At 35.7% G+C, this 16,763-nt stretch overlaps 1 protein-coding gene across 1 annotated transcript; it reads right to left on the bottom strand.

Moving 5' to 3' along the window:
- Nucleotides 1-452: 452 nt before the first annotated feature.
- On the bottom strand, nucleotides 453-16,126 carry LOC120607396 (short-chain dehydrogenase/reductase family 16C member 6-like). Its single transcript, XM_039869307.1, has 6 exons — nucleotides 15,806-16,126; nucleotides 14,061-14,192; nucleotides 9,530-9,629; nucleotides 8,942-9,086; nucleotides 2,135-2,260; nucleotides 453-582 (listed from the first exon to the last, which is right to left on the bottom strand). The coding sequence occupies exons 1-6, from the start codon at nucleotides 16,124-16,126 to the stop codon at nucleotides 453-455; spliced, it is 954 nt and encodes a 317-aa protein (XP_039725241.1).
- Between the last annotated feature and the right edge of the window lie 637 nt (nucleotides 16,127-16,763).

Genomic DNA, 16,763 nt, shown 5'->3' with positions numbered 1-16,763 from the left:
GGGAATTGATAGGAGATATAAATAAGCCTTCACTTTGTAAGATAAACATTATTTTTCTTAATTACAAAACTAATATGTTTCTTTAAATCTGATGTTGGAAAATTGTCAGCCTAAAACACTGATTTATAAGGTCATTATTTATAACCCCTTTCTAAAAGTATCATATATTGTCTTTAAAAATTAAAGTCAATTTGCATTAATGTTTTTATAAATATGTTATATTCACTGAATTCATTGGAATGGCTGTGATGTCCTTATTTACCAAACTAAAAAATGACAGGAAAAACTACATACAGAATTTGAACAGCTAGAACAATCATCATTGTATAAACCATGTCCTAGGCCTAAGGCTGGCACTTCTGAACACCTTAGTAATCCATGGTTCACGGGAACAATATAAGCATTAGGAGGAGTTCCAAATAGTCTCTCCTTACAACTATTTTGGTGTTCCTTCAGTTTTGGTGTTTCTTCTTGGTTTCAGTCACAGCTTCCTTTGCTTTCATTCTCTCTCTGAAAAGATCCATGCAGGTATCCACTCCAAAGAACTTAACAAGGACAGATGTCATGCTTACAGATAATAATCTAGAGAAAAACAGAGGAAAAAAATCATAATACTTGAAGAGGAGTCAGAGAGACTTCTTGGCAAAGATGACTTTCCAGTTACACAGTGTGACATCCTGATTCATACTGTGCACTTGTAACTAGATAAAAGGAACAAACAAAGAAATGCTATGTCACCTCTGGTGAGTGCCATCTTAATGCAGGGAGTTTGGAAACACCCCATATATGCCACAGTTTATCCATATATTATACTCACTGAGTTCTGTGGAAATACTATGTATATCCTTATTTACTAGACTAACACATGGTAGCAAAAATGAGAAAGAAAACTAGAGCGATTAAAGCAGAATTTCTCAGAATAGGGCCCAGGCATCAGTTTTAGACGATTGCTGGGTGATTCCAGTATATTCCTGTGGTTGAGAACCATTGCTTTAGTTCCTTGAAGACAGAGGAACTGTACTTTCAGCTTAGTTCTGCTTAGATCCTCTTAGTTCTGCTCAACTCAACATGGCAAATGTTAATTACATGCAGTATTCTGTGTTAGGTACTGTACTAAGTCTGGAGCATAGAGCTGGCAACAGTTTAGAAAATGGGTCCTGTTCTCGTGGAGCATGCAATCTAGCAAGGGCACAAGCAGCCACAGGTGTGATGAGTGCTACGAAAGACAGGGACAGGTGTGATGGGACGGAATAGGGCAGCTTAGGGCAGCTTGTAAGGATGGGTAGGAGGCGCAACCTTAGAGTTTCCCATGTGCATACGCGTTCAGTGAGTGCATGAGTGAATCCAATATGTCATAAAAATATGTTGAACAAGGTATAATTAGTAAAGAAAGTACTAGATTTATTAATAACATAATTTTGTAATAGTGAATCACTGGTTGTGTTTTTGATTCTGCTAGTAACTTATAGCAGATAGTCAGAGTTTAAGATCTAACAGATTTGAAACTTTGGTTTGAAACTTTGTTCCAGCACTTATTAGCAGCTTAACCCTGCACAAATTACGTATTCTCATTAAGCCTCAGATTCCCTAAGTGTGATAAAATGCATGCGAAGCTGTCATACAGAGTCTGACACATGTAGGCACCTGATGAATATTAGATGTTATTATGTTTCCTTTCCAGAGAAGACAGTGGACCTGGGCTAAATTCATCCACAAATACTCTGGAACTCAGCATTGCCTTGTGTGCAGTTTAGGTGCCCTTTCATTAAGTGAAATAATGAGCTTGCCAAATATCCTTACTATTTTTCTGGCAACAGAAAATAGAATTCTACATTAATCAAACTAAAAGAGTTCACCAATAATAATAACAACAACAACAATAATAATGTGGGTGCTATTCGTTTCTCTTGAAGCAAATAATTTGTACTCTATGAGGCCTAATGGTTACACAGTTTTCTCAGTGACTGAAAAAACCAAGACATAGCTAGCAATAGTTCAATAAATTGTACTTGTGCTATTAAAGTTCTTCCTTTTACCATGAAAAAATTATGAAGTTGTCGTCCATCAAAAGAGGTAGCAATGATGGCATAGTTTGTTCACGAATAACCAAAATAATAGATTATTATTAACTTACTGTTTAAGGATCACTAGAAACCACACACGTTTGGGTATTATTAAGTAATTTTGTTCCTCTAAGACAGCATTTACAATCTTTTGGGCCACATATTCCTGCTCCAGGAGAGGCAACAGAAACGGATACCTGCAATAAAAATAGAGTAATACTGTCAGAGTGGTATTTTTTGTTTTCATCATGAGCATTAATTATTGCAGATATGAAGTTATAGCAACAGTTGAAAATATCCAAACAAAATGAAAATATTAGGAACTGCCTTGTGTTTTCTCTCATGACCAGTATTGGGACCAGCGCCAATACATTTAATTTCCTAAAGTGCACTCCCCACCATTACTGATTTTTTGCTGTGTGATGGTCTGAACATTTGGAAGAAATTGCTTTTAGATTTTTGTTTTGTATTTTTCTTCCCTCTTCTTCACCCCAAACATCGATTGTGTACTATTAAGAAATAACCTTGCAAAAAAATTTTTCCAAAAAAAAAAATCAAGCATATGTAATATGTATTTTAAGCAGACCATTGTACAGTAAGCAGAAGTAGATGTTTGTGAAATTAATGAGATGAGCATATATAAATAAAGCTCCCATAAGGCATTACTTTGTCATTTTATACCTTTATATTATGCTCTTCTATTACTTGAACCACACTGCCTCAAGAAATTTTGTCTGTCTCACCTGATTTCTGATCAATTTCCCATGATTAAATGTTGGTAATTAGTCTTTATATTTTATACTCCTAAAAATTCCCTAGAACTGTGTCCTAAAGGGCTCCACCATTTATTAAAAGAATTTTCCAAGGAAAATATACAAATGGCCAACATGAAAAGATGCTCAATATCACTAATCATTGGGAAAATGCAGAGCAAATCCACAATAAAATATCACCTCACACCTGTTAGAATGGCTGTCATCAAAAAGGCAAGCAATAATAAGCATTGGCAAGGGCATGGAGAAAGGGGAACCCTTGTACACTGTTGATAGAAATGCAAATTGATATGGCTGCCATGGAAGACCATGTAAAGATTTCTCAAAAAATTAAAAACAGAACTATCATCTGATCCAGCAATCTCATTTCTGGGTATATGTACAATGGAAGTGAAATCAGGATCTTGTAGAGATAACTGCACTACCACGTTCACTGCAACATTATTCACAATATCCAAGATACGGAAAGAGCCTAAATGTCTATCAGCTGATGAATGGATGAAGAATATGTGGAATATTATTCAGCCATGAGAAAAAGGGAAATCTTGCCGTTTGTGACAACTTGGATAAAACTTGAGGACATTATGCAAAGTGAAATAATCAGATAGAGAAAGACAAATACTGTATGATATCACTTATGTGTGGAATCTGAAAAAGCCAAATTCAGGAAAAGAGTAGAGTGGTGGTTACTAGGGGCTGGGGGAATGGGGAGATGGGGAGATGTTGATCAAAGGGTACAAACTTACAGTTATAAGGTTAACGAATTCTGGGGATCTAATGTACATCATGGTGATTATAGTCAATAATACTGTACTTATATACTTTAATTGTTGCTAAGAGAGTAGATCTTAAACATTCTCATCACAAAAAAGAAATAGCAATTATGTGATGGGATGAAGGTCTTAGCTAATGCTATGGTGGTAATCATTTTGCAATATATAAATATCAGATCAACATATTTGTACATGTTAAATTCATACAATGTTATATCAATTATATCTCAATAAGGCTGGAAATAATAAAAGCTATACATCTTTGTTTCTTTCATCCCCTACCATTTTAGGATTATTGATTTTATTTTTCTGGAGACTTTGTTTTTAGCTTTTATGTACATAGGGACTCTAAGTTTACAAAAGCCATCATTTAATATCACTGCCTTCCTTGGCTACCATGCCACTACCACTTGGCTGGTCACATTCATTCTGTAGTCTTGACAATCTAGCTTTCAAATTACCATTCTGTAGAGGCTAATGTTAAGTTGTCAGAAAAAGTTTCTTACCAAATGCAAAGGTGTCATTTTGCTTTCATCGTTTGAAATTCTTCCTGTTCCTCATAGCTGTCTTCTCTGACCAGATATAGTTTCTTTTCTAACTCTCCTGTTTAGATGTGTTTTTTTTTTTTTTTTTTGTAGATGCACTTTCTTCAAATTTTCTATAGGTTTATTTCCGGTACTACCACATTTTTCCTTTATAGCCATTCCCTCGACTAATAGAGATTTATTTATTTATTATTTTCTTTAAAATATTATGAAGAATTTCAATGAAACAAAAGTAGAAAAGTATAATAAACAGTGGTGTGCTGGCACCTGATTAACAATATAAAAAAATAATAAATGGAGCTATTTTAAAATGGAGCCAGAGCTGCTATCCCAGAGGAACTGCCTTACTCTTTACCTGGTTGATTCCTACTTGTTCTGTGGGCTCTCAGAGGAAGTAACATCGAAATTGATTTCGATGTTACTTCCTCTGAGAGCCTATCACTGACCACCTCACTCCATTTTAAATTATATGTCCCTTATCTCCCTCATAACAACTTATTTTATAGAACTTAATGACATTATTAATTCTTACTCATATTGTTATTTTAATAATAATGTTAGAAACAAAGAAGTAAAGAAATTAAATTTTGAAAAGAGAACTTACCTCAATATGATAAAGGCCAGATATGACAAACCCACACCTAATATACTCAATGATGAAAAGCTGACAGCTTTTCCTCTGAGATCAGGAACAAGACAAGAATGGCTACTCCTGCCACATTTATTCAACAAAGCAATGGAAGTCCTAGCCAGAACAATTAGGAAGAAAAAGAAATAAAAGACATCCAAAATAGAAGGAGAGAAGTAAGTAAAACTGTCTCTAATATCAGATGACATGGTATAAATAGAAAACCCTAAAGACTCCATGAAAAAAACTAATGTTAGAACTAATAAACAAAATCAGTAAAGTTGAAGGATACAAAATCAATATACAAAATCCAGTTGTACTTCTATACTCAAACTAAAAACAATCAGAAAGAGAAATTAAGAAAACAATTCTATTTATAATTGTATCAAAAGAATAAAATTCCTAGGAATAAATTTATCCAAGGAGGTGAAAGACCAGTACACTGAAAACTATAAGACAGTGATGAAAGAAATCGAAGAAGACACAAATAAATGGAAAGGTATTCTGTGCTCATGGATTGGAAGAATATTGTTAAAATGTCTATATTACCCAAAGCCAATTACAGACTCAGTGCAATCCCTATAAAAATTGCAAATGTCAGTTTTCACAGAAATAGAGCAAACAATCCTAAAATTTGTATGGAACCACAAAAGACCCTGAATAGTCACAACAATCTTGAGAAAGAACAAAGCTGGAAGCACCCATACTTCCTAGTTTCAAACGATATTACAAAGCCATAGTATAGTGCTTTCATAAAACAGTATAGCGCTTGCATAAAAACAGACACACCGATTAGTGGAACAGAATAGAGAACTCATAAATAAACCTGTGCATATGTGGTCAATTTACAACAAAGGTGCAAAAAATATACTATGGGGAAGAGACAGTTTCTTCAATAAATTGTGCTGGGAAAACTGGACCCCTATCCTACATCATACACAAAATCAATTCAAAATAAAGATTTGAAAGTAAGACCTAAAACCATGCAACTTTCAGAAGAATGCATACAAGGCAAGCTGCTTGACATTGGTCTTGGCAAGGAATTTTTGGACTTGACACCAAAAGCAAAGGCAACAAAAGCAAAAATCGACAGATGGGACTTCTCCAAACTAAAAAGCTCTGCAAATCGAAAGAAAACCATAAACAATGAAAAAGTAACTGATGGAATAGGAGAAAATACTTGCAAATCATGTCTGATAAGGGGTTAATATCCAAAATGTAGAAAGAACTGACACAACTCAATAGCAAAAAACCCCAAACAATCTGGTTAAAAAATGGGTGGAGGGACTGAATAGACATTTTTCCAAAGATGACATACAAATGGCCAACAGGTACATAGAAAGGTGCTCCAGATCACTCATCAGGGAAACACAAAGCAAAACCACATGAGATATCACATTCATTAGAATGGCTATAATTAAAAAGAAGAGAGATAACAAGTGTTGGCAAAGACGTTGAAAAAAGAGAACTTTTGTGCATTGTTTGTGGGAATGTAAATTGGTGCAGCCACATACAGTGGAATATTATTCAACTATAAAAAGGGGAAATCCTGCCATTTGCATGGATGGTTCTTGAGGGCATCATGCTAAGTGAAATAAGTCAGGGACAAAAACTGTACGATCGCAAGTATATCTGGACTATTAAAGAAACAAACCAATAGAAACAGAACAGACTGGGGATTGCCAGAGGTGGGGGTGGAAGGTGGGGGAGGAAGGTGGGGGAAATGGGTGAAGATGGTCAAAAAGTACAAACTTCCAGTCATAATATTAATAAGTTTTAGAGATGTTATGTATAACTATGTATACCATAGTTAACAATATGGTATGGTATATTTGAAACTTACTAAAAGAGTATATCTTAAAAGTTCTCATCACGAGAAAACAAAATTATAACTATGTGAGGTGATGGATATTAACTAACTTTATTGTGGTAATCATTTCACAATATAAACATATACCAAATTGTTATGTTATATGCCTTAAACTAATACAATGTTATATGTCAATTATATCTCAATAAAAATGGGATAAAAAGCAGTTTTCTAATGATCATCCATGTAGATAAATCTCAGTATACAGCCACACTTATTTCCTTGGGCTTAGTAAATAAATCTTAATTGTAAAGTTGCTAGGGCCACATATAGCAACTTATAGGCCATTTCAAAGGCCACAAATCTTCCAAAAATGAGGAATACTTAGCATTCTCATGGTTTATGAATGTGGAAATTTTCTTTATATCTGGCCAACACTAAATATTACTGTTTTAAGATTTTTTTTTTTTGCCAATATGAATGGTAAAACTTTATATATATTAAAGTCTCATCATTCAGGTAGAGATTTTACATATGCTTATTAGCTTTTATCATTCTGTCTCTATCTTATCTATCTCTTTATATACTAAGGCTGATAATTCTATTTTATATATGTTAAAAATATTGTCTCCCTATTTCTTTGCTTTTTATTTTTATATATTATATGTTTAGCATAGTATTTAAGAATACAGACTCTATCTATAACCAAACCACCTGGGTGAAAATCTGGAATCCATTTCTTTTGACTGTATAGCCTTGAGTGAGTTACTTAATAATTCCATGCCTCAGTTCACTCATCTATTAAATTCAGGTAAATAATAGTATGTACTTCATATGGTTGTGAAAATTACACTCTTCGATCCTCACCTGGCAGAACCTTGGTGCAGTGAAGCAGGAGGAGGATGTGATGAGAAACTCACTCTTCTTCACTAGTGGCCCCACCTGAATTGTTTCTATAGAGCAGTATAGTGTCACCACCTGGCTGCTGCCACCACCCTGTATGGATCTTCTACAGTGCAGAGCCTCAGAGATTGAGATCTTCCAATATTTACTGTCTGGTGAATCTACCCCAAATAAATCTTCTACCATAATTAGATGGGAGATACGGGACCTGCCACTTGACTGCTGAAATTACTGGTGCGTCTCTCCAACAATAAAGAGCTGTTCTTGAAAGAAGAATTGCTCTCTTCACCAACAGCTTCTTCCAGAGCTTTCTTACCTAGTGGGAGGTGGGGCTGGAGGAACAAATACTGTCTGGCTGAGTCTATCCACTCAATATTGGCCTTCAACAGAAAATGAGATCTTCTGATGTTCACTTGCTGCCAAATTAACCAGAATAGTTTTTCTACCCCAGGGAGCCGGGGGAGATGGAAACTGCCACTCCACTTTGTTGCCAAGCCCACTGGAACAATTATTCTACAAGGCAGAGCTGTGGGTGGAAAAGTATAGTCCCTGGCTCCAATGCCATGGCCTCCCAGGATTATTACTGAATTTCCATAGATTTTCTTGAATAAATACTTCTGAATTTGTTGTATGCCCTTTGATCAATCTCCAAAGATTTTGAATGATCATCTTTGCTAACTCTGCCCAGCTAAACAGATGGCTCTTCGTGAGAGATTTTCCCTCTTCCATATTCTGTCAACTCTTCACTACCTGTCTTTGCACTTTGTTTAATTTCATAGTTTTATGAGACTCTAAAAAGCCCTATTTCTTTCTAACCAGCCTTTCTGTTGGCTGTCTCTCTTTCCTACAGATATAACTGATTCATGTCATTTAGATCACGACCATGCCCTTTTTAGCACTTTTAATGTTATACTTGCCCTCGATAATGTTTATACTTTTCAATATATTCTACTGATTGGCTGCTTTGTGCAAAATCCCTTATTTTATTTGCATTCTAGTTTGGACTGTTCTGCCAAATGTAACCTTTATATCAAAATACACCTCCCCCCCAGCAATTCTTCCCCACATATATTAATCAATCTTACAAGCTATTTTATCTTTTGAATTATTTTTATTTTAGTATACTTGTTAGGAAAGAAATGATCTTCTGAATACTATGGTGCTAAATATTTTAATAACTTTTTACTACCAATTTTTCTGTTATAATAATTCTAATTAGCAATTAGGTTTATGTTTTAACCATATCATAAACTTTATAACTATATTATTATCTTTAAGTTGAATAAATTCATTAACTTAGTATATATGGGATTTTTTTTTACTGATTGGCATTCTAATTATTTTATTTTGCTGTTCATATTTCAAAACTTCAGAATGAAAAGATGATAATTGACATATGTTGGAAGATTATTATAAGAACAAAGGTTACTGTAAGAGTTCACTTACTTGATTGTAACACCATCAAACATTCCAGTATTCACAAATAATGGGCAAACAATGGTGGTATTAATTTTACTTTTATTTATCATTTTTAATTCAAAGAGGAGAGCTTCTGTCAAGCCAAAAGCTGCAAATTTGGTTGAAGAATATTCTGAAACAAAGTGAAATGCTGTTAGTAATAGAATTTGAAAGTTAATTTTTAGAATTATTTAAAAAATTGAAACTCCCTTTTCTCTGGTTTATTCTTGGAAACAAAACATCACTGTTAAAGTTATTTTTGTGGACACTTTACTCCTATATCTCCATACTATATATCCAACAATGAGATGAAGATTATTTTAGTTTCTCTCAGCCTAAGAAGACTCATGAGCCAAGAGGTACATTCTTCTCTTTGTTTTTAAAAAAGAAGAGAATATCTTCCCTTACCACTGCTATTTTAAATAGAAGAATGGAAAGGAATGCTGGTGTTATATATAGGGCCAAATGTACCAGAAATTTCTCCTTGGTGCAGGAAGTGTTTCTATACCTTGAAAGAGTCCTAATTACTGGGTGCCATGAACTGGGCAAAAAAAAGGCACGTGTCTAAGTACTCACCTGTTAGTCCACCAATACCAAAGAGTCCCGCTGCACTTGAAATACAGACCAAGTGACCATGGTTAGCTTTTATCATGGCAGGAAGGAAGGCCTTATAAGTCTGGAAGATGTAAATATACTGTGTCACTATTTAATTAATTTATTATGTTATTTGCTCAATAAGTATTTGATGGATTTATAGATTCATTTAATAAATATTTAACAATTATGATGTGTTAAATTCTGTAGCAGTACAAAATAGTCACAGGTACCATGTAGTCACTGTTCTCAAGGATTTTAAAATTTATTATGTGTTAATCTATAAGAAATACTATTTGACTTGGTTTTCCTTTTAAGTTAACTATACCAATCGAATTAAATCAACATTTTACATTTATAGTTTGCTTAAAAAAACCCTTAAAGTCTAGTTTTTCCAGTATACTGAGCTCTTCTATGTAATTTTCAGTAATTTGTATTAAAATTTAATCACATCCACTTTCTTGGCTTTACTATGAACAAGATTCCTCCTCACGCCGATGGACTGGCAGAATGGAAAAAACTGCTCAAGGAAAGGGATAAATTTCAATGCAAGAAAAACGTGCTGTAGTAAATAACATGCTTTGGAATTGTCTACAGTGACTTAGATATATTTTTATCTATTTTGGTAAAATTCACTTATTCATCCTCAAGTAAGATATTAATTTAGTATTCTAAGTTCCCAGGCCATGAAAAAGTCCCAGTTCTCTTACTCCTGTGATTCTTAGGTTCTCTCAAGGAAATTTTCCATTCTCTTTCCCCCTGATACTGAATTCTCTTATCTAACCTCTGTTCAGAAATAATCAAAACTTGGAAATAAGGGAAGAAAGAGATGATTGTGTGACTTTCAACATACTAGAGCATTTCCTAATCTTGCTTGAGGTTTATCTAGCTCTCTTGGGCAATGTAACTTTGTTTAACTGAATATTAGGACCTAGATGTTTCACAATCCTATAAAATTAGAGGTTAACATGTAGAAAACTGATGGAAAAAATAATCCCAGAGGTAAGATTTAGTGATCTTATTTCAGCATTCTTTTTCGTTGACTATATAAATCCAAACTCCTCATATCACCACTTTATCAGCTATGGTATTTGGTTGGTTCCCCCGTAAATGAGTTAAATAAAACCTTGACAGACAATGCTCACCATCTATTTCTATGAGATTTACAGTTTTAATGATGTCAGAATTTTGTATTAAGAGTTTTGGAGAATCTGCCAAGATGTGCTTACAAGGACCCAGTAGAGCAGAGAGCAGCTACTGGATCAAAGAATGTCATCTTTTCTTTTGAGATCTTTTGGGTGTCACTAACCTTGTTCCAGACCTACAGAATTGACTGGTGGGTCTCCGCTTAGATACAAGACAACTGGCCTCTTTTGACATTTCATGTTCAGGTGCGATAGCATTTTATATGTTTGTCCCTTGTGGTGACATCTTTGGTTTTCAAAAATTAAAAAAATATTGTTGCATCAGTCATGAGTGCAGACTAGTTGGAAAAGCAAAAGCTGGTTATTGTTTTTCAGCACTGTCTTTTATAATTTTTCGATGTCATCATTTTGACAACATTTTAATATCTCCAGTGATTGTGCTACTCTCTAGTGTCCACTTAAATGACTTGAAGACTTTAGGATAATATCAAGTTGAATAAATTTATGAGAAATCTTTGGTTATCCATAAAGTTTTTTTAAAAATTAAAATTTATAAAGCAAAGGTATGAAGTCAGCTAGCACAGTTTTGACTTGTTTTGTAAAGCTTGAACTGAGAAGGTAAGTTTCACATGATATATACCATACCTTCTAATATGATGACAAGGTTAATTATATTTTACCATTATGATTGAAAGCTGATTATGATACTGTTATATAGCTATGTATATATTTTTTGTGTTTAAGATCATACATATATTAATGCATATTAAAATTAATAAGCAAAATAAATGTATGTGTGATAAAGATGAGGGACCCAGAAACTTAAAATTGGCTTTGGAATATTCAGTCTGCTGTAAACAATTGGTATTAAAAGGCTATTCTTTACTTTTGTGTAATCTTCCCAGAGAGTGGAGATTCTTGTCATAATATTCTGAGCCCTTGAACTACCTTTTGTCATGCTATGGAATTGTTAAAACAAAGGACAAAAATTTGTCACATCTGAAAGCTATTAGGTTTCTTATTAATTATATTGTTACCTTCCGTTAGGTTTATTAAAAAAATCTGTATTGTCACTCTAGCTATTAAGGTATCAATGCAACCATTCAGCTATGTTTTTGTTTAGAAAATAAATAAAACTATTGCATTCAACGTCATCTTTGGAACTTCTTAGGTGGCCAAAGCACCTAAAGCCTATCCCCTTTGCTGAATTCTATGACATGGCAGTCAGCAGTAGGGATGCTAGGAACAACAAGGTGTATTTGGAATGTACCTCATTTCTTCATTAGCCGAACCTTGTTTTAGGATCTTCCCTAAAGAAATGTGGGGAGAGCTGTCAGATCAAAAAGGATATTCAACCTTTCCTGAGTAAATTTCTTAATACAAATATGTTTTATCAGAGATTGTATACTTGCCAGGATGGAGAGAAGGGCTCTGGGAATTTGTTAGAGCTCTCACTGTGATAATTAACCAAATCCCTATGAAATAGGTATAATGCCCCTATAGAGATTTCTACTTTCTCTAATTGATATTTCTGGTTACTGGACTTAATCAGATCCATTCAGTTTTGTCCTCAATAGGGAGTTTCTGGACTCCCCTATTGTGTCTGAAGGCTCTGGTGCTATAAGCCAAAAATCGTGTCTGTGGTAGACACAGTACAGCAGGACACTCCAAAGGTCACAGTGGAAAGGACTGTGCCAAGGAAGCCGGATCATTGGTACAGGCTTGACTGGTGTGAACTGACACTGCCACTGTGAGGGCATCCTCTAAGGCCACGCCAGGGGCCGAGGCATGTCACTAGGGAGATTCTGACCAGGAACAAAACAGAAATAATTATATAGGGCTGGATGATAGAAACAAGAAGGGAAACTTAAATGTGCTCAGTGTTCTATTTTCTGATGGGTTAATGAAGAAGTCCTTTTCCTTTGTGATCTATTTCTAATCCTCAGTTAAGGAAGCTATACTTAGGCAAGCTGCAATGAAACTCTAAAAGTTATCTCATTTCAACTGTTAGCCTCAGAATTCTGGAAAAGTATCTTATGGGGAATTTTAATGTGGATTATAAACTAACAAATCATCAGAGAAATGTGACGATGATGATGATTCTCATTCTGAACTTGGGTTTCAGATGACTATCTTCCTAATGGATTAAGCTTAGAGAAATATATGGAAAGAATCAGTTATCCTAACTACCATAAATCCATAAACATGCCATTTTTATAGATAACATGAAAAATATTAATTGTCCTTGTCCACATTCTACTTAGGGCAGTAGGCAGATTCTAGTGCAGTGATTGCCACTGAGATCCTTCCTCTTTCATGGTCATGTACTTATTTTTATAAGTTCCATAAGAACCAGGTTTTATTCTTACCAGGATATAATTGAAGAGATCGTGAGCACAACCAGAGCACAAGTGTGTCATATATAAGAATAATTTTCATTTAATCATGTGTGACAAGCCCACATTTCAGGGACAGTGGTTAGAGTTCATATGTGCAACAAATGCCTACTAAGGTGCCCTCCCAGGAACTGGACCAATACTTGTTCTGTGGCTTACAGGATCCCTCCTAGCCTTACAGGTATTAAGGAAGGTCATTTCCTGGCAGGCCAGGAACCTTGGCAGTGTTGGGAGACCTTGAGAAAAAGGAAACCTGTCATAATTAGAAATACTGCAGGCAGGACTTGGTAGGTACATTTCTTGGTTTTGGTTCCCTTGCTTTAGAGTTTTAAATTTACTAATTCTCCTTCTATATAGCGTCTTTCCCTTCTCTGTTGCTACTCTCTTGTGTCTGTAAGCTTGGGCCATCACGTAGCAGTTGCAGGACCGTGGGTAAGTTGTTTAAACCCTGTGAGCCTCAGTTTCCTTATTTGTAAAATGAGAATGAAAATGGCACCATAGCCACCATGTACAGGAAAAGAACTGAGTAGTCCATGGCATCTAGTAAGAGCTTACTTCCTTTGTTATGATGCCCAGTCATATATGCACATAAACCACCACTCTAAAAATAGCCACTTTCTTTCTGCACAAGCTCCTCTTTCATTCGAGAACAAATTACATCTCTTTTGTATAATGGCTGTCACAGTCTGTTCGTGTTTTAGTAGGAAGATTTCTGAATAGCCTAATAAGTCTTGAGACCAAACTAGAGAAGGGAGAGGGAAGGACCCTACCTGAGAGTTTGGAAGAGGACAAGAACAGGGAAAACTAAGCTGAGTGTGTGTCAAGGTAAAACCTGGACAAGATGAGAGGTCATTAGTCTATCGATGGGAAACTCATGAATGGTATAGATAAATGGCTGAACAGTGGTTTATAGAAATACATGGAGTTTTCATACTTATCAACAAAAGAAAATGAAAAAGAATGAAGATTTACCCAGAAATGAGACAGGACGTTTACAAGAAATGATTTTTCCACCATCTCATCTGGAATGTCGAGAAACAGCTTTCCCACAACAATTCCAGCGTTGTTAATGAGAATGGTCACATCGCCAACCTCTTTTTTAACCTGGACAGAAGTAAGGCAAACATTAATTCACTTGAGGTAATACATTTTCATATTTCTTTTTCCAGGCCATCATTTTCCCCCTCATTCAGGTAGTTTTTTAAAACCAGATATTTGATCTTACATGTAGAAAATCAACCATTTTAAAGTAACTTTATGATCAATTACATTAAAAAACACTGTTATTTAAAGGATCTTAATTTTTTTGTTTAGAGATGACCTAATATTGCAACATCTTTTCTCCGCCTATTTGTTATGCTACTAAGCCTTTCCTGCCAGCTGCTAATGCCAAGTGTTGCATAAGTGACATTTGATTCTGTCACCCTTCGTGCCTCCAAGTGTCTTTCTTCAGATGGCTGTTAGGTCCTTCCTCAGCATGATGTGTCTGACAGTTATTTCTGTATATAGCTCCTCCTGACTCTTCTGTGAGTTAGATGGCAGGAGCACATCCCATCCCCCTAGAGCCTGAACAGCGCTTGGCACGAAGACGTCCCAAACACAGATGTGTCTGGCTTACTGCCCAGAGAACTCTGTGAGCCTGTGGACTTTTCTCCAAATTCCTATCTGAGGCTGATGTTTCCCTGAGGTCCACAGCTGTGCTACAGCATTTTCCTTTACCCTTCCCTTCTGCTCTGCCCACCTCGCCTGCTTGCATAATCCACAATATACCACCAGCCCTACTTAGACATCAGCGTGCTCCAAGAAACACCGCAGAGATCGTTTTCTCTCTTTCACCATTTTGTCTCAAATTATGGCTTTGTAGGTGACACTGACTAAGCTGACCCAGGGGCAAAGCTTGAGGCATGTTTAAATAATGGTTGAAGACTTTTGTTTGCCCTGAATTGGATCTTTTGTGCCAATACAGCAATCTCTTTCTTTGTTTCCGAACAGGAAGCACTTCCTGCCCTGACTTAATAATTCCTAGTCCATGCAGTGCTTTGTGTTGGAGCCTTCCAGATATGATTGAGACATATTAGGCAAATATTGCTCCTGACATAGTCAAGTGGAGCAGTCTATGAAAGGAAGGATTAATATTGCTGAGCTGAGGTTGCACTGAGGGATTAGACTTCTCTACTGTGGGAAGAGGTGAGACAGAGGAAGATATCTAGGAGAGGCTAACTTATAAAGAAGAACATTCCACCAGCATGAGGAGGAAATCAGCATGAGCAAGCTCTCTACTGTAGACCAATCGTGGGGGAGCAACAGGGCTGGGAAAGAGGTAGAAACTCTGGTGTGAGACATTCTTGAATATTTAAGAAAAACCCAGTGGTCACTAGAGAGGGCAGGTAACTTGGTAAAAATTGTACAACCAAAAATCAACAGAACCAGGACTAGTCCTGGTTTCTCCTGATCCCTTGGTAGTAAATGAATCACTAAGAAAAGCTGTCAGGCATCGACTTGGAAGGCTTATCGGATTCCCACTTGCATTGTTTTATTCCATGGCCTTCCTTGGAGGCTACAGAGTTAGATGCCTGACATGCAAGATCAAGCAAGAGGCACAGAGAGATCTTGGGGGAAGCCAAACAACTTTTTCTCTTCCTGTCTTTGTAAAAGCATATATCAGATGCAGTACTTTTCTTGGGCATAGAGTCTAAGAAGGACACCAAGCAGCTTACCTGATCAGCAACTCTATAGATCTCTTGCCTGTTGCTACAATCACATTTATAGGCAAATACTTTCACGCCACCTTTTTCTTTGGCCAGTCTACACGTTTCCATATTGTCTTCTTCATTAATGCCCCACAGAACTACAGTGGCTCCAAGGCTGGCAAATATTATGGCTGTTTGCCTCCCGATTCCACTTCCGGCTCCCGTTATAAGTACAATCTCTCCAGCAACATTCTTTTTTCTCTTAGGAATTATCTTGTAAACTGAAGAGTCTAGAAAATAATATAGAAGTTTTCCCAAAGTTAAGCTGGTGTCCCAAATCGCTTCCATGTTGATTTACTAAAGAAAGGAACGTCCTAAAAAGAAAAAAGGTAACAGATAAATTCATTATATTATCACAGCAATTGCAATACACGTGACATATTTAGTACAAGGGGATTTGCCCTCGAGACGTTAATTCCCCAAGATACATATCATAGCAACAACTTCTAAAATCATTGAATTTTTACATTACATAAATAGCAAATGTGTTTCATATTAACAAGAATATTTGTAATTTACAGGGCATTTTCTTCCATATAATCTAATGTGAGCTATAGATGGGTCACAGGTTACTAGGATAGCTTTATAGTTATAGATGTAAGGTCTTTGAGTCTTAACTTGCCCAATATTATATGACTAGTAAACCAAGACTTTAGATTCTCAGTCTAGTCATTTTTCTATTATGTGAACTCCCTTGACGATCTCATAATAGAAATTTGCTTTCCATTAGGTAGTTTTTCAATAATATAAAATAACATCACAACACAATAAAAGACTTTATACATTTTCACCTGATTGTTATACTGTCCCTCTGAGTCAAGCAGATACAGTTATTATTATTTCATAGCGCTTTATTCAAGGTTGCATAGGTAGCTAATAAAATAGGCAACATTAGGATCAAGTACGGAAGTTTCCCGCACTGTAG

Source organism: Pteropus medius, unplaced genomic scaffold (assembly GCF_902729225.1).
Source record: "Pteropus medius unplaced genomic scaffold, Ma_sr-lr_union100, whole genome shotgun sequence".
NCBI lineage: Eukaryota > Metazoa > Chordata > Mammalia > Chiroptera > Pteropodidae > Pteropus > Pteropus medius.
The sequence above is the reverse complement of the archived record's forward strand: the minus strand, read 5'-3'. Positions and strand labels throughout refer to the sequence as shown.

What these genes read in the sequence shown, in the direction of transcription:
- LOC120607396 (XM_039869307.1), bottom strand. Translation starts at nt 16,126, where the DNA reads ATGGAAGCGATTTGGGACACCAGCTTAACTTTGGGAAAACTTCTATAT. An exon ending in TCTATAGAGTTGCTGATCAG is followed by an intron (nt 14,193 to 15,805) that starts GTAAGCTGCTTG and finishes ACTTCTGTCCAG; the next exon opens with GTTAAAAAAGAGGTTGGCGA. An exon ending in TGGTATTGGTGGACTAACAG is followed by an intron (nt 9,087 to 9,529) that starts GTGAGTACTTAG and finishes ACTTTGTTTCAG; the next exon opens with AATATTCTTCAACCAAATTT.